This window comes from Patagioenas fasciata, chromosome 8 (assembly GCF_037038585.1).
Source record: "Patagioenas fasciata isolate bPatFas1 chromosome 8, bPatFas1.hap1, whole genome shotgun sequence".
NCBI lineage: Eukaryota > Metazoa > Chordata > Aves > Columbiformes > Columbidae > Patagioenas > Patagioenas fasciata.
The window spans coordinates 35,550,561-35,570,256 of record NC_092527.1 but is presented as its reverse complement, the minus strand read 5'-3'; the positions used below and the strand labels follow the sequence as shown (position 1 = coordinate 35,570,256).

At 39.8% G+C, this 19,696-nt stretch overlaps 1 protein-coding gene across 1 annotated transcript; it reads right to left on the bottom strand.

Annotated features, from left to right (window-relative positions):
- Positions 1–428: 428 nt before the first annotated feature.
- On the bottom strand, positions 429–18,097 carry LOC136104627 (pancreatic lipase-related protein 2-like). The gene is made up of 13 exons (XM_071812295.1): positions 18,015–18,097; positions 13,378–13,474; positions 11,030–11,078; positions 10,073–10,227; positions 8,449–8,574; positions 6,843–6,977; positions 5,050–5,158; positions 4,317–4,433; positions 4,111–4,233; positions 2,936–3,057; positions 2,016–2,145; positions 1,617–1,728; positions 429–600 (listed from the first exon to the last, which is right to left on the bottom strand). The coding sequence occupies exons 2-13, from the start codon at positions 13,378–13,380 to the stop codon at positions 429–431; spliced, it is 1,353 nt and encodes a 450-aa protein (XP_071668396.1). The 5' UTR covers positions 13,381–13,474; positions 18,015–18,097.
- Between the last annotated feature and the right edge of the window lie 1,599 nt (positions 18,098–19,696).

Here is a 19,696-nt window from a genome sequence, read left to right as displayed (position 1 = left end):
GGACTTCAGGCTGTGTGCATTGTTCCTGAATTATGCTAACCAGAAGTAGGGTCATTTTTAAGTTTGGAAACAGTCTCACCCCATTTATTCAGATTAGAATAGTTATTCCCTGGATCTTCTATACAATAGTCCTGGTAATGCACCTGGGAATGAGACTTGCTTTATCTTGGTTTGTAGTTGTTTTCCTGTGGCATGGTACACACCCCAAATTATTTACTGTTGTATTCTTTTCCAGAGAGTTATTCCCTTGTTTGTATTCAAACATTTGTTTTTCTGTCCCAAGCTGAATATCTTGTCCTTGTAATTATGGCAATCACATTGTTGATTGCAAACCGTACCTCCTGTTTATCATGGACCATTTTTCAATCCTGTCTCCCAGAGTTTCTGCACTGCTTTCCCATCCCTTCTGACCTGTAGAAGGGGTATACTTACATGTGTCCATCTTCTCCATGAATTATATTGACTGTTTCTGCTCCCAGCCTTGCCCAGAGCAGAGTATATACAGTTTTATTCCAGAAAAAATCCATCTTATTTGTATTTTTGGGGTTAACTTCAACATCAAGGTATTTTGTATAAACTTGATCTTGAGAGAGGACTCCACTGCAAATAAAGTGAAGATGTCAGTGCTAAATGTTTAGATGTTACTGAGCTAAATCAGGTTGTCCGCAGATTTGGGGCGTTTTCCCTTTGTTACAACAGAAATTTGCACATTAGCTGTGCTTTGCAAAAGCACAGGACACTGGACCAGGACTCTGGGTTGTTCTGTTCTCAATGGGGAGAGGGTGGAAAAACTATACTAAAAACTTCACGTGTGCAAGTGGCAGGAGACCACTGGGAGATAAGGCGGAGGCTGGGGCTGCCTCCAGTGCCCAAGTGTGTGGAGTTTTGCAGTTATCGCTGCTGGGAGAGCTCCAGGTGATGTTATTCAGAAGGATTTTACAGATGAGCTGGGAACTTCTATAGGGCTTTGGTTTACCCATGCATGGAGGATGGTGGGAGAAGACATGGAAGCACTTGTTTCAGAGCAGGTACAGAAGACAGGGGGAGCTGCTACTTTGATAGTCAATTGGAGATGATGAGCTGAGAATGAAGCCCACTGGCCAGACCCTATAAATGTGTCATTTATATAGTGGTGATGGCTTTTAATATATCCTAGGGAGGAAGACAAGTATCTACTTTGCAAATTTGATAAGCTCAGGCACAGGATTGACTTGCATGAGATCATACAGCAAGTCACAGGCAGAACAGGGAGACTTGTCAGCATGTGGACTATGAGATGTGTGTTGCTGTGCTAGTGTGGGAACAGTTGTGCTAATGCAGATATGAAATGGGTAAGCGCTGTATGAAATACATGCATTCCAGAGGTGTATGTTTATTTTGTGAAGAGTAACTCAGGGAAACACAGAACTCATGAAAAGGAAGTTACTTTCATTTCCTTTTCATAAACATCCATCTACCCTCATGGATCTTATCTATGTGATAACTTTTTTCACATCTGATGTTAAGTGGAATGTCCGCAACAAAGAATAAGTGTTTGTAGCACCTAAATATATGGAAAATGTGTAGATTAAGGTTAGCAGCATTAAATGCTGTAGGGAAATATTAGTTTCTCTTACCTGGCAATTTCATATTCCTTTGCGTTGCCCTCTGTGTCATGGAAAGCTAGATATATGCTCCCCCTTGTTTTCTTTACACCAGACAGTTTGATAAATACTTTTTGTCTCCAAGCTGCATTAAGAAAAGCAAAATAAAACTAGATTGTCATTGATATGAGAGATCAAAATATGCCAGTACACTGGAAAGTTTGTTTGTTTGTTTGTTTTCCTAGCTGGTATTCATTCATCTTAGCAAACGAAAGACTTGGTAAGCCTGAGTTTTGATAACAAATGTAGAATTTTTGGTCAGAGATGTTAGCTGTTTACTAATAGAAGCAATGGAAATGCATGGTTGTGAATCACGTAAAGGCAATCACTTTTCAAACATATGATTGACTGTAACAAGCTTCCTCCACTTACTAGTAAAAGGTGGGTTTGCTGCTGTATTTAAAAAATACTTTTGGTTTACCATCTTCAATCTATCTGGGAATCTGTCGGCATAATACCCCATCATTGGACATCTCTCCTGGGAACATGGGAAGCAGTGTCCCTAGGGAAAATAAGATCATCAGTTAATGGGGAGAATTTTTTTCACCCTAGCTCCAGCAAAATTAAGGCTCAAGATGTTGTCTTGATCTTGCGAAGCTGTAGGTTGTCATATCTTACCACCAAATCCTGATAAACTTGTTTCTGAGAACGGCTCCTGCCTCATACGTACCAAGCAGGTGTGGAATGAGCAGGTTTGATATCTGTTTGGATGATGGCCTGAAACTCCCTAGTTCAAGTATATTTTGGCTTGCATCTAGGACAAATGTAAGCCCATTTTACCCTCTGAGTGGAAGGGAATTTGCCTGTATCCACTTTGCAAGGCAATATGGAGGGGAAAAAAAGGAACAGAATTCATCAGTGCATTTAATTAGGTGCTCTAATCAGTGCCCAGTCTAAATTAGAGAAAAGTCAATGATTTTGGAGGCTCCAAATGTCTCTTCAGACAGGAATTAGTAGTGTAGATACATCTAACTTATGTGCTCTTTGCATAAAGATTTAGGCTGAGAATTATATGAGGCGTGTGGTGGTGGGTTGTTGTTGTTATTGTTTTTTTTGTTGTTGTTTTGGTTGGTTTTTCATCCTATTTGGTGATATTACCTGTGCTTTAGAATTCATTTTCCAGAGCAGAATAGTTGATGGAGCCACTGTGCCTCACCATGAGCATCCTCCTACCAGACCACACTACGAGAGCCCAGCCACCAGCATCCAAGTGCTCTGTGCACATAGCAGGACCTACCATGAGTGTAGATTATTTTCTTTACAGCTCACAATTCCTGGGCTGATATACTTACTGCCTTAAAGAATTCGTATGATTCACAGAGATATCCAAGGTATCCAGTGGGATGGAGGATACTTTGACAATAAAACTCATGGCTGCGTGAGTGATGGCACCCCCCAATGACTGTAGCGTCTGCTGGAAGAAAGTTTATGAGCATCTATGAAATAACCTCCTGTTATCATATATAGGAGTTGTGCTTGCCTCACCATGGAAACAGCTGAGGCATTGAATATCAATTAGGTCTTATAATAATTTTTCATCTGAATTTCCACATTTCTAGTTCCAGTAGAATTTACTGTTTTATCTGAAGAACTGTGTGTCAGTCACCCCAAGATTTAAAGTGAGATGGATAAATCTGCTATGGCATAATAGTCCCTTATAAGAAGACAGCCATATGTATGTATATATGTCCTGGCAGATGTCCTGGCAAGATGATGTTAATTAGAGTTTTAAAAGGCTTAACAGAGCAAAGAGGATCCACCAGCCTTCTGCCAACCTCTCCAAAGCCTGCAAAGAGAGAGAAGTCTCAGGTGGAGAGGTGAGCCATGTACATTCCCTGGAAACACTGAGAGCTTTTGCCTCATTCATGCTTTATAAGCGTCAACAGCTCTTTGCAGCATTAGCAAGAAAACAAAGGTGCTGGTGTCATGCAACATGTTTGGTCATGACACTGGCCTGTCTCACCCTAGAAAGCTTCCTGCTGGGGTTGTTGGGGTGTTAGACTTACAGGCTCCCTGCCTTTTTGTGTTCTGCAGGTCCAGTTTCAAATTACAGAACAAAGCTTAGGCCTCTGAGGACAGGTTGAAAGAGCTGGGCTTGTTTAGCCTGGAGAAGAGGAGAATCTAGGGAGACTTTATAGCAGCCTTCCAGTACCCAAAGGGTACTGGGAAGTGGCTTGTTACAGGGGCATGTAGTGATAGGACAAGGGGTAATGGCTTTAAACTGAAAGAGGGTAAATTTAGATGAGATATGGGGAAGAAATTCTTCCCCATGAGGGTGGTGAGGCACTGCAACAGGCTGTTCTGATCCAGCCTTTTATTGTGTCTTATTTCCTTTTCTTACTTATGAGTAAATAGGCAAACCCCAATTTTGTTTTGCTGTTGTCTCCCGAATGGGAGTTGCTTTCACAGTTCACTTTCAGGTTTGAACAAAAATAAAGTACTACGCATGTTGGGAATATATGTTTACCTGCAATGATAGCTTCCAATTCACTTGGTTTCATGTCTGGAATTAAATCAGTGCATCCAGGCATCAAAGTTCCTCCATTTGGGTAAAAGTCCAGGTGACCAGTGGTGTTATAGATTCCAAACCCTGAGGTGATACACATATGATGATGTCAGTGTCTCAGTGACATGCCCATCCCTGCAGATATTTACGGACGTGTGAACACATACCGAAGGTAGGAAAGTGAGCAGCATTACTGTGAATAACATCGACAAAATCTGCATCTGAAGGATCCAGTCTCACCTCAGGAGGAGTACCTTCGAAATAGGGCCCGGCAGGGTCTAAGCCTAAAAAAACCCCACATTTTTTGGTTGGGAGAGGGAGAGAAGTGTTGCACAGATTAATGTCTTTTGCCAATGTCAACATCAGACATTCAATATTGCATGAGGCATGTTTAATAATAATGATGTGAATATTAAGCTAAACTGAAAAAATGTGCAATAATACGGTTTTGTGAGCCTTTCTGCAACCTTATTCCAACGGAAATAAAATATTTTCCGATAGTCTATATAATGGCATCATATTACTATGAAGGAGATGTTTTACTACTTGTTAGCTTATTACTGGCCTGTAAATCATTATGAATAGGAAAAACTAAGGATTCTTGATAAGTTGCTTTGTCTTTCTGTAGTGCTTGATGTAACCCAGTGAACAGAAGTAATGTTACAAACATATCAACTGTTTGTCCTTTCATTAAAGTCTTCCACTGAAGAGTTTTCAACCGAACTAGAGAAAAATGTAATAATTACACTTTATGCTCCTCAGAAACAAGTTTACCTATTCTCATGCAAGGTGTCTGCAGCTCTGCCAATAACTTAATTCTAGTCTACAGACCAGTGTGTTGCAAGTTTCTTTCCTTTAGAAACGTGCTGTGTTATCTCTGTGCCTTGGTGAACAACGTACCTGTTATCCGTCTGATGCCTGGCATCCTTCTTCCCGCCTCTCCTGCAGCGTGTGCTCCCAGACTGTGGCCAATTAGATGGATGTTGCCAGAGGAGTATCTGAACTCTTCCTGATCATTAAGGTGGTGACGGGGGGGACAAGAACACAGGCTTTAAACAGCAAGCAAAGAGGGTGTCTTACATTAATGGCCTTTGGGAACATCTGGACTGACTTCCTGCATAGCAAACAGGGTGTGAGTTCCTTGAGTTAATTATTGTTTAAATCACACTAAGACTTGATAGAACATAATCCAATCTAGAATTTAAATGCCTAGTGATGATGGATTCACTGTTGTAGTGTTGGCATATGGTTACTGTATTCAATTACCCTTGGTGACAAAATATGAGCCTTCTTTATCAATTGGATCAAGCCCTAATTTCATATTTCATCAATTTTATCTATTTTTTCTTTAATTACTCTTATGGAGCCCTTTTAAATCCCACTTGTTCTCCATGCGTCTCTTAGAAAACGTGATTGTACCACTCAATAATACTTTCACTGACGAGCCTAGGTGGGGTGACATTCATTCTCCTCTTTGTCAAGTGTCACCTGTACAAGACCTGTGCTGCTGAGATATTACACATGCTTTGAAGGTGGGAATGGAGTTTATTCGGCATATGCCACCTGCATGCAGTCTATGTCCCAACCACGGTTTTGTTGGGTTTTGTAATGACCAAAGACAACCAGGATTGATTGCTAATTGCTTGAGATTTTCACACTGTTTTATTTTGTGATGTGTTTTACTGTAATACTTTCATTTACAGCACAATGTAACTTTTCCTAACGTCAGACTCCAAAAGTTTGCCAATTGAGGGAAAGAGCAGAAAGTCTGAGGATTGTTTATACATTTTTTCTAACAGAATAGAGAGAAACCTCAACTGCATATGATGCAGTAACAGAGACACTCAAGGAGAAACTGAACACATCTTCAAGTGATCCAAGATTTGTGCGCAGAGAAGAAGGTACAAAAGTAAATATGTGAGGCTCAATATGAATCTCCTAAGTGGAAACGGGAGCTTGTATCCCAGCGGATTCTGGCAAAGTGGTTCTTTGATATTTGAGCGCTTATGAAGTTGGCACTTAGCTTTGGCTTTGAACTCTCTATTGCAACGCTTTAAGATGAGCACGTACTGATCAGGATCAAGTTTGTAGCCAGGCAGGGTTCTGATTTTTCTGCAGTTCTAAGTATGTATGAGTCTTTCTGAAGTCAGTGGGAAAAGCTGATACTCAAACTTTGCAACCAATTTCTATGCTACATGTGTAAATGTGAACACTTGCCTTGAGGAATATGAAGTTCACAACTTGAAGGCAACTGGGTAGTTCATCATGTCTGTACACAGCAAATATGACATTATCGAATGAGCTTGCTGATCTCTGTGGTGCTAAACTGAGAGACTAATTTAGTTCTAGCACATGTATGGAACTGGCAAAACTCTGGAAAGCACTGAGCTCATATGCCTTGCCTCATTTCCATCGAAATGTATCATCACGTGGAAATGTTGCCACCTACTGGTCTTTAATGAGTTGGCACCTCTCTCCGACCACATTAGCTTAATTTGCGTCTTTTGTGGTTGTGAGAAGCCCTTACAGAGTTCACAATTAGTATAATTAACAGGGTCTCAACTGCATGCACTGCACAGCTCTTCCAGAAGCACTGGCTGACCATATTGGACAGGATTCAAAACCAAAGCAACGGCGTTATAAACCCACTACATCCACTTAGTAACTGTAGGTGGTAAAGCTGCGGTATTTACCTGTAAAATTTTTAGGAAATAAGCAATCTCGGCCCCAATCACGCGGATGTTGTTCACTGCACTGACATAGCTGCCTTTTGCACCATCTTTCCAGTCAACAGCAATGCAGTTGGCATTTTCCACTTCCAGTAACACCTGATGTGGGAATACATAGAGCAAAGTAATTAAGGAAACAAAGTAACTGAGATTCAACTTAAAACACAATAAGCATTAACACATGATATAATAATGGAATTTTTCATTCTTTACTAAACAGGGCTCTTCAAAGTAGATCATACTACACAGAAACATGCATCTGCTTACAAAATAGAATGTAACAAGCCATTCATCCAAAAAGTATCAATTATAAAAGACAACAAAAATATTTTAGTTTATAAGACATTTATATACATATTTGAAACAATTAAGAAAACCCACAAAACTACATCGTAGTTTCTGTGTGCACTATGTGAGTTTCCTTGAGGGATGCTGGTAGTTTAACTGGTTAGCATAAGAAGCAGACTTAGTTGCCAAGTGCCTTTAGAACTCATAAAGTCACATCAGAGTGGAAAGGTTGGATATAGTTGAAAGTTTCTATTTCATCAAAAAAAACTAATGCATTGGTCACTTTGGTACTTGTCACAGTCTTGCAGAGATCAGTTTTAGCTTTCTGTGACTAAGGGTCACTCAAGGTTTGAGAAAGAACAAGGAGTGGAAATGAAAATTAATCCGTGATAAGCAGGTAAGTGACAAGGAAAACAGAAGCTTGAAGCAATAGTGTTGAATCCTGGACTTCCTTCTCTCCTGTAGGCACCATAACTTTGCACTGTGGAGAGGCAGACAGAATTGCTGATTCTTTTCAGTGGAAAAAATTAGAGACCTAATATTCTAGATTAAGAGTTTTCATAGATGTATGAACAAAATAATGCTGCAAGTCGGTGACTGAGTATTCAGTGGTGATCTTTATCTAGCTTGTCCTCTTCCCTGCCAGTGTGGAAGAAGCAGAAAATACAGTAGATTTTGCTTCTCTATTAGAGCCAAGCCTGTTGTTGACACAGGATTGTTTTTTGTGGTGGCTTCTGTGTTTTGTATTTGAAATCTTTTTTCATTGCACTCCGTAATCAAACAAAAGCAGTTTGTGTGTGTTTGTGGTTTTGTTGTTGTTTTGTTGTATTTGTGTTTGTTTGTTTGTTTTTTCTTTTTAGGACCTGAGCAGTGGTGAATCAGAGTAGTATTTGTAGACTGAGACTTGACCTTTACTACTCAGGAAGGACTTTTGGCTGAAGGATGGTTCAGTTGCTCCTAATGGGAGAAACAGTGAACTGGTGTGTCTAATCATATATTCTGACAGCAGTGTTGATGCTGGTGTTATCTGCATTCAGTTTGTTGCTTTGATCTGATCTGCAGGGTTTGGGGGTGGAAACTCTCTAGAGAAGCATAATCTGAGAGATGACCAAGAAGCCTTGACTATGCTGCATCTTCCAGAGTGGGAACATTTTGACCAACTCTTGGTTGATATCTGTTGCTACCTAATGAAGTGCAAAATGGAAAGTGAACATTAGCATCTAAAGGATACTGACAGGTTGTAGTTACAACTGCTGATGGAAACCAGAGGATACTCTCATACCAAGCACATTGCTACAACCCAGCCTTTTTTTCCAGTGCTGCCAAATCCATGAATGATGAAAGAGGTATTTCTACGTGTGGAAAAATGTGAGTTCTTGATGGTTGAAGGGTTTATTGCTGAGATCACCTGTGCATTTAAAAAAAAAAGTAAAAAAAAGAAAAGCTTTATTCATACTTTCAAACATTTAAAAAAACTGAGCTAGGTCATTTGCTCTGTAGGAATCAAGGGACTACTTTGAATGGACAAACTATAATTTTTTTGAACCCAGGAACCCCTGTATCCCACCTTTCTCAGTTCCACTATGGTTTCCAATGCAGCAAGACGCCCCTCCCACCATCACATAGAATATGAAACGACCTAAAAGGGCCACTGTGTTGCAGAATGCCTGCTGGCCTGAGCTAGATGAGTTCCTTCAGAGAACAGCCCACCAGCTCCACATCTACTGATTCGGCTTCCCTTTTTACTGACCTGACCTTTGGCTTCAATGCGTTACTCTGCATCTAAGTATTTTCTTTCCTGGATATGTCATGTTTCAGTGCCTGTTTTTTGTCATTAGCTACTCCAGAAAGGCTGAAAGAATTTCATGCAAGCACTGACTACAATAAGGGTGAAGCTGATCTTCACACATTGCTGTAAGCTGCTTAATTATGTATTTTCCTTATTCTCCGGGAATATCTGAATGTCTGCTTTGTTTTCAGACAAATATAGGGTCTGTGATGTGAGCAAGGGAGTTTGGGTGTGGAAGGGCTGTGCCCTGGATCACAGATACGTTCAACAGCAGGTTACTCAGCACCTCTGTTGTTGGTACAAGTCAAAACAAACCTTGCACTACTTCCCAGCCATTGAACTTTAATGTATCTTGTGTGCTCACATGACCTTGCTCTGCAGATCGTAAAAGGTTATTACAGGTATAACCTTCTTAGAGAGCTCGAGTCGGATTCTCAGCATGGCAACCAGGATTGCTGTAAAGTGATGATGCCTGCAATGGCAGTGATGGCATCATAGCTCATGCCAGAGGAATCCTAGGCATCCCAGTACAGCTCAGGGGATGCTGGGTTTGGGAGCCTGAAAGGGGCTTAGCAGTTTCATAAACATTTGCTGAAGTGGTATGGACCTATCTCCTGATCTTACAGGTTCCTCTGCATTACTCTCCTCAGTATTTCTGGGCATAAGCAACTTGAGTAGTTCTGTCTTATTTTCAGAGTGCAGTGAGACAGCTAAGAACGTAAAATCATTCAGATGTCGAGGTGGAATGTGGGTTTGGAAACTGCATAAAATCAATTTTCGTCAGGCTCTAATTTTTGAAAGTCACAATACTTTCCTAGCTCAGCTTCCCTATAAGACAGCAGTAATTGCTCTCCTCTCTGAATACTCACAAGGCTATTTATTTGAACAAGTCTTCAGGTTTCCTCAGAGACCTAAACTGCATGCAAAAGGTAGTCTGCCATAACCCATATCCTTGCACAGGAAAATGCCAGGAAAGCTGTTGTCCCCTACAGTTTGTTCGCTTTCAACTGTACTGTCGAACTATCTTCTTATTCTGACTTGTTTGCCTGACGTAGCCTTTTTAACAAGACAAACAACATTTGTAGATTTGGTTCCTGATTTTAAAAATAAACATCACCTGTGAGTTATTTCCCGTTTCTCTGGTGTAGAGAGAGAAGCTGATGTTCATTTTTTCTGGTGGGTCAGGCAAACCTGTCAGATGTCTCCCTGGTACCCCAGACCAGGGTGGACCATCTGAAAAACAGCCAAGCCTGGAGTAGCAAACTTCATCACCTGGAGTAGAAAAAACAACTTATGTGTCAGACTCTCTTGTTGTAGCCTCAAATATATCATCAAGCGTATTATGAAGAGCAGAAAAGTAAGGATTTCATTTTATGATTAATTTTGAAACTAAGACTCATTCTTATTTGCTTTATGGATATTGCCTGAAGCAGGTAATAAAGGGGAGCTAAATAATTTGAGGATAAACCAAGTAAAGACTCAGACACTGTTTTGACACCATTTTATAGGGTTGCAAAGGGTTAATTCAATTTCTTTAAAAAACCAAATGTCTTAAGTGCTTGCTAGAATTGCTCTTGCTTACTTCTTCCTCCAAAACATCGTGTCTCTGCCTGTAGGAATGAAGGGTATCTATGTGGTAACCTTGTACTGTGAGTTAGATGATAATTTATTTCAATATAGTAGTTTTTTCTAGATCAAACAGGTCTCTTGCTCACTTACACTCAACTTCCATGTTTTAGCACTGTCTGTTGTGTTAAGCAGCCTGTTGCTGAGTGGTTTTTTTGTATACAGTAGTCATGTAAAGGCAGCTTGTGCTTGGTAGAGGTAGGACACATGACTCCGAATTCCTCTGTGTTTTTTCAGGATAGACCTATGCCTCTTGTATTCTTAATAATAAAATTTTAACATGGGAGATCCTTTTAGCATTAGTTCTATCCACAATAATAGACATTGTCATACAATAATGTGCAAATCGTACCACAGCTTCAATATAAAGGAAAATACCAGTCATCATCTATGTATTATTTTGTCTGAATTCACCTTCTAGTGGTAGTTCTTATAGATATTGTCTCACCTGCTACTGTGCCAAGGAGATAAAGTGCAATAATCCATATTCCAACCACCTAAAACAAATTGAATATACAGGTTAAGCATTTCATTTAGAGCAATTTGTTCTCTTTAAAACAGCATAATACAAAGAGACACAAATGGACCGTAAGCCAGCAACGTGCCCTTGCAGCAAAGGCAGCCAGCAGCATCCTGGACTGCATTGGGAGGAGTGTTGCAGCAGGATGAGGGAGCTGAACCTCGGTTCAGTTTCACCGTTCATCATGTTTCTTGCACAGCCAATATTTAGATTCCTTTCCTCTAGACTTTCCTTGTTTGGCTTTTCCATGGAAGGGATTCCATGTATTTCACTATCCTCCTTCCCTCCCATTTGCTTCATTCGCTGTTCTCAATTTCCTCTTCTTCTAGGTGTTATGGCACCTGCCTCCCATTTTCCACATACTGCTTTTCATGTAAAGCAAACTTTTCAAGCTGTCACCTCTGGCCACTGAGATAGCTTATTAGAAGTAGTTAAGAAAAAAAGTGGTAAATTTAGTAGGTATAATCTTGCTTTGTGGGAAGCTGTCTCCAAGGGATATTTTGAGAGATTTCGCGATGTGAGAAATCTAGAAAGCCAACGCTTCAAAGGTCATGGATGCTACCAAATGAAACAAAAAAAAAACCAAAAAAAAAAAAACAAAAAAATTGAGAGTTTCAAAGAATTCGTCCTTGAAGGTTGTGTGTCAAATGACAGACATGAGCGGCATATGTGATCCACGTATATGCTTTTTTTTGATGGAAGTTTGATTACTTGGCTGTAATGATGTGATGTCCTAACCAAGCCAAATGGGATAGGTCAGAGTGCAGAGAGCGTCTCTGAGCACTCTCTAATCAGCTCTGAGGTTCCTGTGTGGTAATAGCTCATTATTTATGTGGCAGGGTAGAGGAGCAAGGCTGAATATCTGAGCAGTGAGCTGGAGTTGCGAAGTGCAGAGCTGAGAGGTATTGTGAAATTTCCTTGGAAATACATGTCTATTTCCAGTTCTAATACATCCACTGATAAAGTCAATACAGAAGAAAACTAGTTGCTCAGGGGAAGTGGACAGGAAGTCTGGAAGCCAGTAAAATTAGAAAGGAAAAGGATCAGGATTTATTCTAAGCAGCTGGTGACAGATGAGAACTGAGAAGTCCTGTTAGCCAAGAGGAGCACCTCTGTTCAGCTGGCATATCTGTCAAGAAATACCCATCATCATGATGAGAACCTGATAACAGTGTGAGAAAATCACAGATGATGTGGCTCACCAATGGAATTGGAGAGCTCAGAGGGATTTGTTGATGTTTAAGGGAGAGTTCTCATACTCAGGAATTGTATAGTCCATGTTGGGAATATTACAGCAGGAAGGACACTATAATTTCTTTTCAGACCCAAAATCTGAATGGAGGCTAATGAGTAATGAGTTTAGAAAACGTGGGAGGTTGTTGCCAAATAAGTGATCAGTAGTTTCCTTTCTGAGGTTCTTCCTTTGAATGCAGAAAATAGAAATGAATGTGTAGCTAGGTAAGCCATGAAAAATGCATATTTTTGTGTGTGTGTAATGTTGATTCATTCTGTTATTAAGAGGTGTAGTTCGGGTAGGAGACAATTTTTTAGTGGGTAGGTTTTCTATATTGGTCTATGTTCACTTAACGACAAAGATTGCAAATAGATTAATTATATATTTGTAAAAAGAGTTGAGGCAGCATACTATTTGATGGGGGAAAATTATTTCACTGGGCATTTGAGAGGCTTAGTGCTGAGCGAGAGGAACTGGAATGACTTGTTTGTGAATGTGATCTCAGCCCTGCCAGTATTGCGGGCAGGACAGGTGCTAAACGCTGAGCTCAGTTGTTATACTCAATGGACATAAGGCATGCGCTTCTGAAGCAAAACCAGTACTAAATATTTCTAAATTGCTGTGCAGCTTGGGGGAAAAAAAAATACATTAGGATGTCAGTCTAACAATATCTGCAATTTTATTTTTAAAACCTACACTGGAGCGGTATTTGTCCTTTACCATAAGCCATCAAGTCACCTTCTGGACTCTTGCTCAGCCTGTGATTCATGGGCCACTAGTGAGTGGCTTGTGTGTTACGAGAAAATCTGCGTAAGGACTGTGAACAGAGCATTTCTAAGTCTCACACATGTACCCATACACCCTGCTTAGGACATTCACACAAACACACACTCACAGTCTACTCAAGAGAAGCAAACCCAAATCTCAGGGGTTTTAACTATTAGCATTTTTAACCTAATAACCTCACTGCAGTAAACAGTTTATTTTTTTTTAATGTAAACCCAAATATGTTATTTATCTAATTTTTAAGAATTTTACTCACCATTCTTTTATCACCCTTCTTATCTCTTTCTCTGGTGAGCAGTAACAGGATACAAAACAGCCACTGTTTTCCTTAATGAAGATTGGGTAGCTTTATGCTGAAAAAAAAAAATAATAGAAAAAAGATTCAAAGCCAACAGGCCAACTTGGCAAAGTGAAAGAAACTGGAAGCATACAAGAGGATGAAAAAGGGTAATATTGGTAACTGGGAACTGATAGCTAGAAGTCACACAGATTTCATAAGGAAAATAACAATCCCACCATGTACATAATAGCCGGTAGAATTAAGACATGAATTAAGAAGGAATATTACATGCATGGAAGAACTAGAAAGATGTAATGGTTTTGGTCCATTACTAGATAAAGTGGAGCAAAAGGCAATGATGCAGCTGAAGTGAAACATTTACACTTTTTGTTTCTGCCTTTACCAAAACAAGCTTATATTGTTCACATCAGAAAGAAATTCCTGTTGATTCTTTGTTCAGACAATAATTCTAGATCTGCTGTAGAATAGCTGCTGGAACCACATATCTTAAAACCATTGGACTTTGGTATCTTATAGGTGAGATCCTTAAAAAAAAACCGCAACAAAACATAAACTATTGAAAAAAACTATTGCAATCTTTTTCTTATTGATTAGTAAGGAAATTCCAGAGATGCAGTTGAAAAAAACTGATGTGCTAATGGGTAAGAAAAAGAAGGATGAATCACCTGAGGAATTTGAGACCTGTGGAGTTTCAGTCCAGTATCAGCCTGAGGCAGAATAATGAAACTCTCCCCAGGGTACTCAGTCATGAAAGGACAATCGTGGAAAAACTGTTAAAAGATTAAGTTGTGTAATTGAATTTAGTTACAGGACGTGACAAACTAGCATGACACTCTTATAAGATCAACATTGTAAGTCTCATCATACTCCAATTTTGATAAGATCTGCTCTGCTGCTTGATATTTTGGTTAAGATATTAAAATTATGTACATGCACTATTGCAACAGTTAAATAGATTAAAAATTTTATGCATGGATTAAGTAGATTAAAAATTGAGTAATTATTTCATCTCAGACTATAACGGCAAAGAACTAGAAGGCAACTCCTGGATTTACAAATACAGTTCTTGCTACTGTGCATCATAGCATCATATCATGATCAAACTGTGATTGTGGGTTTTTTTCAGCATTTTTTTTTGATCCTGTAGTTACTCACTACTCATGATGGATCATCACTGATCAGGGTTTCAGAGGAATCAGTTCCTGGCATCACACCTCATGCCAGCTTGCAACACTGGTATTGCTTGCTGGAAATGAGCACATACTGAAAAAATACTGACATCTAGACTAAGGGATTAGTAAATACAAAGTACAGGTCATGAATGTTGGATTATTTCTTATTGCTTAGGAAATAAAATGCTGTCACACTGCATATCCTGCCCACAGAATGGAGGTGAACATCTGAGGAAGCAATAACTGAAAAGGCCTTTGAAGGCTTGCTAATGTATTATGAGTGATTTCTGAAGTGTCAAGGAACTTGTTAGTCTTTGTTTCCACATATAAAGGTGGAAGAATAGTATTTTCAGTATATATAGCATTCAATGTATAGGTGGGGGTATTATTTAAAGACTATGGAGTTTTCATTGGTGCTACATGCACAGTTGAAGGGGGATACTGAGGAAATGAAGATGATTCTTGGATCATCATGAAGATGGAGAAGAGGGAGTGAAGACAAAGAACCAAAGAGAGGACTTTTTAGCCTTGGAGTATGAAGTAAATACAGAGTGTTTCAAAAAGATGGACCGAATTGTGTTCTGCAATTGCTTTGAAACTGGGTCCATCTTTTTGAAACACTCTGTGTAACTGAGACCAGAAGAGGAGAAGTGATACTTAAAAGGTGATGGTAGAACAAGAAGTAGCCTTGAAAAAACTGAAGTCTAGTGTGTTGTCATGAAATAGCTGTCCAGTTGGAGTCACAGGACAAAAAACACCACTAGTTTTAATATTTAGTTTTATCATGTTTTAATGTGGCTGTGAGAAGTGGCATGGATGAGGGTCAATGACCTAGATCGTGCCTTCCACTTCTTCATCCTGTGTTGCAAAGAGGCCAAATGGGAAGTTAAAGGGCCACCTCAGCAACCTATGCCAAGGTGTGGAATGTTAATATCATTATGTTCCAAATGAGCAGTGGTAGAGCAGGAACAGAGCATTCTGCAGAAGCAATCCCCAGTGCTGGCTCGTTTTCATCTGTTGCCAGAGCTATGCGTGGCATCTTCTGTCTCAGTCTTTTGTGGTCTTTCCAGTTTTCATGTCTCCCTTTCCCTTCTATATTGATATTTAAGTTCTTTATCTTCTCAAGTCTTTTCCATGCCCCCTTCCACCATTTGTGGGATATTTTTTCCATCTTTTCTTGCCTTACCACTCCATACTTCCTAAATTTCCTGCACTGGCACTGTCCTTAAACTGAGAATATTTTTGTCAGTTGTGTCTTTCCAGTGTTTTATTTTAGCCTTTCATATTTTTCAGTAGTTTGACACAGTGCTCGGTTAACAGTGTAAAGGCAACACAAAGGAGAAGAAACCATCTAGAATTCAGCGTATAAGCCTTGGGTATAGAAGTTAAAGTTTCAGTTACCTGTTCTGTCAGCAAATTCTTGCATGGCTTTGAGCCTGAGGCATTTAGAGAGCACTTGGTGATTGCACACTCAAGCATTGTAACATTAACCAAAATTGTAAAAGAAACTAAGGTAAAAATATTGCAATAATATCTTTAGGCCTCATAAAGGGGATCACATATGTATTTACCAATAAGCAAATACCTGAAAGTACCATATAACTGTTTTGTTTGTTTTATTTGAAGGTAATTTTGTAGAGGTTGTCCAGCCCATTCTTCACACGTATGCAAATAATACCATATTTTCCAGGGAAAATCCCCATTCAGTAGCTTAGACACAACTTTTGTCCGGACTATCAAATACTTAAAATTGGTAGCACAGTACTGGACAAAGTGCTGCTGATACGGTGTGCTAATTCAGGTGGCAGAGTAGTTGGTGTAACTGATATTGACTTAATCTCATCTCCAGCTCCTCCCTATAAATAACCCATAGCAAGGTGCTGATAACAGATGAAGGCTCTTCAGCACTTCTTCAGTAAAAACGAATAATAATAAAAGAACATCTTGGCATTAGCCCGTGTCCTTTCCTGCTGGCTCACCAGCTTTTAGGTACACTCTTTTCCAGGAGAAAACTGATCTGGAATAGCTCTGAAACCCATAAATTTAACATTAGATAAATCAGTTTTGTAGTGAAGCAAAGATGTCCAGAACCTTTCGCAGATTTTCTTCTCCAAACCACCCAATAAGAATTAATTACCAAGGCAAGGCAGGACTCGCATATGTTGTCTGGTCTGGGTAATTGAGTTTTCTGAGCATCTACTGACCTCTTAAACTGAATGGGAGACAGTGAACTGGGGCATTAACCTGAAGTAATGACTCAGAATAGTGATGCAAATTCTTTTCTTTAGGTGTTTAATGTGGGAAGCGCTCCAATAAATGTTAGTGAGTATGCAGAGTTGTGCTTATATTTGTTTGTCATTGGAGGATGCAGTAAGATTTGGGCTTTTAAGGTATTTAGGTCAGTTGCTTAGAGGTGGTGAACAATTGAAAAAATTGTGAAGAAAATCTATTAAGTATCAAGATTTTGGCTTCCCACTTCAGGACTTTGTGCAGTGTCTGCTCTGGCTTCCGAAGTAATATGGTTCTCACCTTGACCCCACACAGGTATTCATAAATTTAAATATATGTTTATGGGGACAATTATCATTTAATCTGACTACAAGCATCATAAAAAGCCAACAAATGTGGTTCAGTTTTGGGAGGTGACTGTGCCAATTCTGGGCTAACTAGGGAGCCTTCAGCTGAGCTGCAGCCTCTGTCTGGCCACTTGTCTGCCCTTCCAGGAGGACCTTCACTGTTCCTCTTCAAGATTAGGCTACTGTCAAATGTAGTCGACTCTAAGACCAACACTATTTTCCTTTTGCCATTTCTGAAGTGCAGAATAACCCTTGCTGATGACTAGTTCAAGTTTCTCTGTATATTGTAGTCTACCAAAATACATCTTGTTTGACACATTCTTCCCTATAACAGCTCTGTAATTCTTCCTAACATATATTCTCCCTTTAAATTTGCAGTACCACTAGTAATGCTTAAATTTGTAGCCTAATTTATCCTTCTTTTACATCAGTTATTTGTCTTCTCATGCATTTTCTCCTTTTTTTTTTTTTAAAAAAAAAAAGAATCCAGATTCCATGTGCACATGCTATCATTATTTACTTCCTTTGTAAACACAGGGATGTATTCTGTCTTAAATTACTTTAACCTCACTGAATCCACTCTGTTTTCCTAGCTGCATTACATTATCACAACCCAGAAATCCTCATCTCCTAATGGGATTTCCTGGAATTGAAAAGTTTCAAGCCTTGTAGCTGCTGCCAGAGTCTCCTCAGGATCACTCTGAGACCTGCTGTTTGCTTTCTGCCTGTTGACTCAGATCAAGCCTATCTTGTTTTAATCAGGAGTCCTTACAGTCCTCCAGCCCCAACCAGCAGTTAGTAAGGACACTTGCCCAAAAACTCAACCAAGTTTTCAGCCACTTACCACTCTGAATGCAGAAGAGGCCGTTGCTTTGTGAGCTCCGTTCAGATCAGCTCCCTGTCAAATCCTGGTTGCTACCGGCTCTTTTCTCTTGGAATCAGTCCCATGACGGTGGGTGCGGACCTGCCCACATGGTGTCTAATTATAGGCTTCATGTGGGTGAGTGAGAACCTTTGTAAGAATGATACCCTTATTGCTGGATGTAACAAATGTTGCCTTTCCTTGTCTCTTGTCATAACTAATTCATCAAAATTTTCACCTCTTAAAGTTTTGTTATGGATTTGAAGAAAACCAAAATGAGGGCACTTTAGTCTTCAGAGGGGTTATTGTATGTGACGTTCACAACAGTCAACATGAAACTCTTAACTGAGTTAGCTGGCTGTTGTAAGCTCCTGTTACAGGCTAATGGGCTAAGCCTCCTCCGCAGGGAAGTTCAGAACAGTGGCTTAATTTCACTGCTCTGTGTCACCCTCTGGAAGTCACCAGCTATCTGTTTGTTATTTGTCTGATGTATGTGCCCTGTGAAGCAAAATCTTGTACATTTTCATTTAATCAAGGTTGTTTATATTTTTTTACAGAGAGTAGGCCAGCTTCTTTTAAAATGGGGGGAGTAACAAAAAATTCTGTTACAACTTAAGGAGAATATAAGTGCCTGAGCCTTTATTATCTTTTTCTAGTGAAGTTAATCAAGCTCTGTCTGCCCATTACCATTTTTACTAATCTACATCATCTTAGGCCATGTGGGATTCACAGATGGTACACAGATTCTGTACCAAGCTGTCTCATCAGTTGGGACACTCTGAATATAACTGGCACCTACTGACAATATTGTGATCCACTTAGAGTAGAGAAATCGCTGGCGCTTTCATTCAAAATGGTGTCAGGAGGAGAAAGATAGGATGCTGATAATCATATCATTCATCTTTTTATCTGTAACGGCTTTGTGACTTGTCCATCATGTAAATCCCAGGTTCTTTCCCATGCTCTGAAGGTTGTGGGTCACAACTATGTCACAACCCAGGTCTTTCAGTTCCTGGGCAAGATCTCAAGTCACTGCACTGCTATCTACAGGATGGGTGCTGTCATAATCACCTGTTCAGGCAGCTGTATGAGAGTGACTGTAATCCTTGTACATGGAGTGATTCAAGTGCCTAAGGGAAGGAAGTAACTGGGGTTGAATCTACTATTCATATATGAAGACAATTTGTGGGCTTGAGATACACACATTGCCTGAGAGAAGATGTAATTTCAGAAATAACACCAAAAAATGTTGTTTCTGTATGCTGAGCTGTACATAACACACTCAGCCAGCTAGCTGTTGTAAAAAGCAAGTCGAGAGTGTCTGCGTTGTGGCATGTGGCACCCACATGAGTGTTTGGATCTGGGTCTGGTTCTTGTTGGTAGAGTGATGCACACCTGTGCCATGTATGATGAGAATCATTAGAAAGAAATCTCGGAGGAATCTGGAGGGAGCAGTGGCTGCTGAGTGGTTGGATCTTATATTTAATTACTTCTTACCCTCAAGACATGTATGTAACTTCAGATAAGACAGAACAGATCTACAGTCTAGTCTATGTTCACCGACTGGAAGACAGAAATTTAGCAGCAGTTATGGGACCTGTATTTCCTTAGGATGATGTGGCTCAGTGGATAATTCTGGGGAGGAATGATGTTGGAGGACCCGT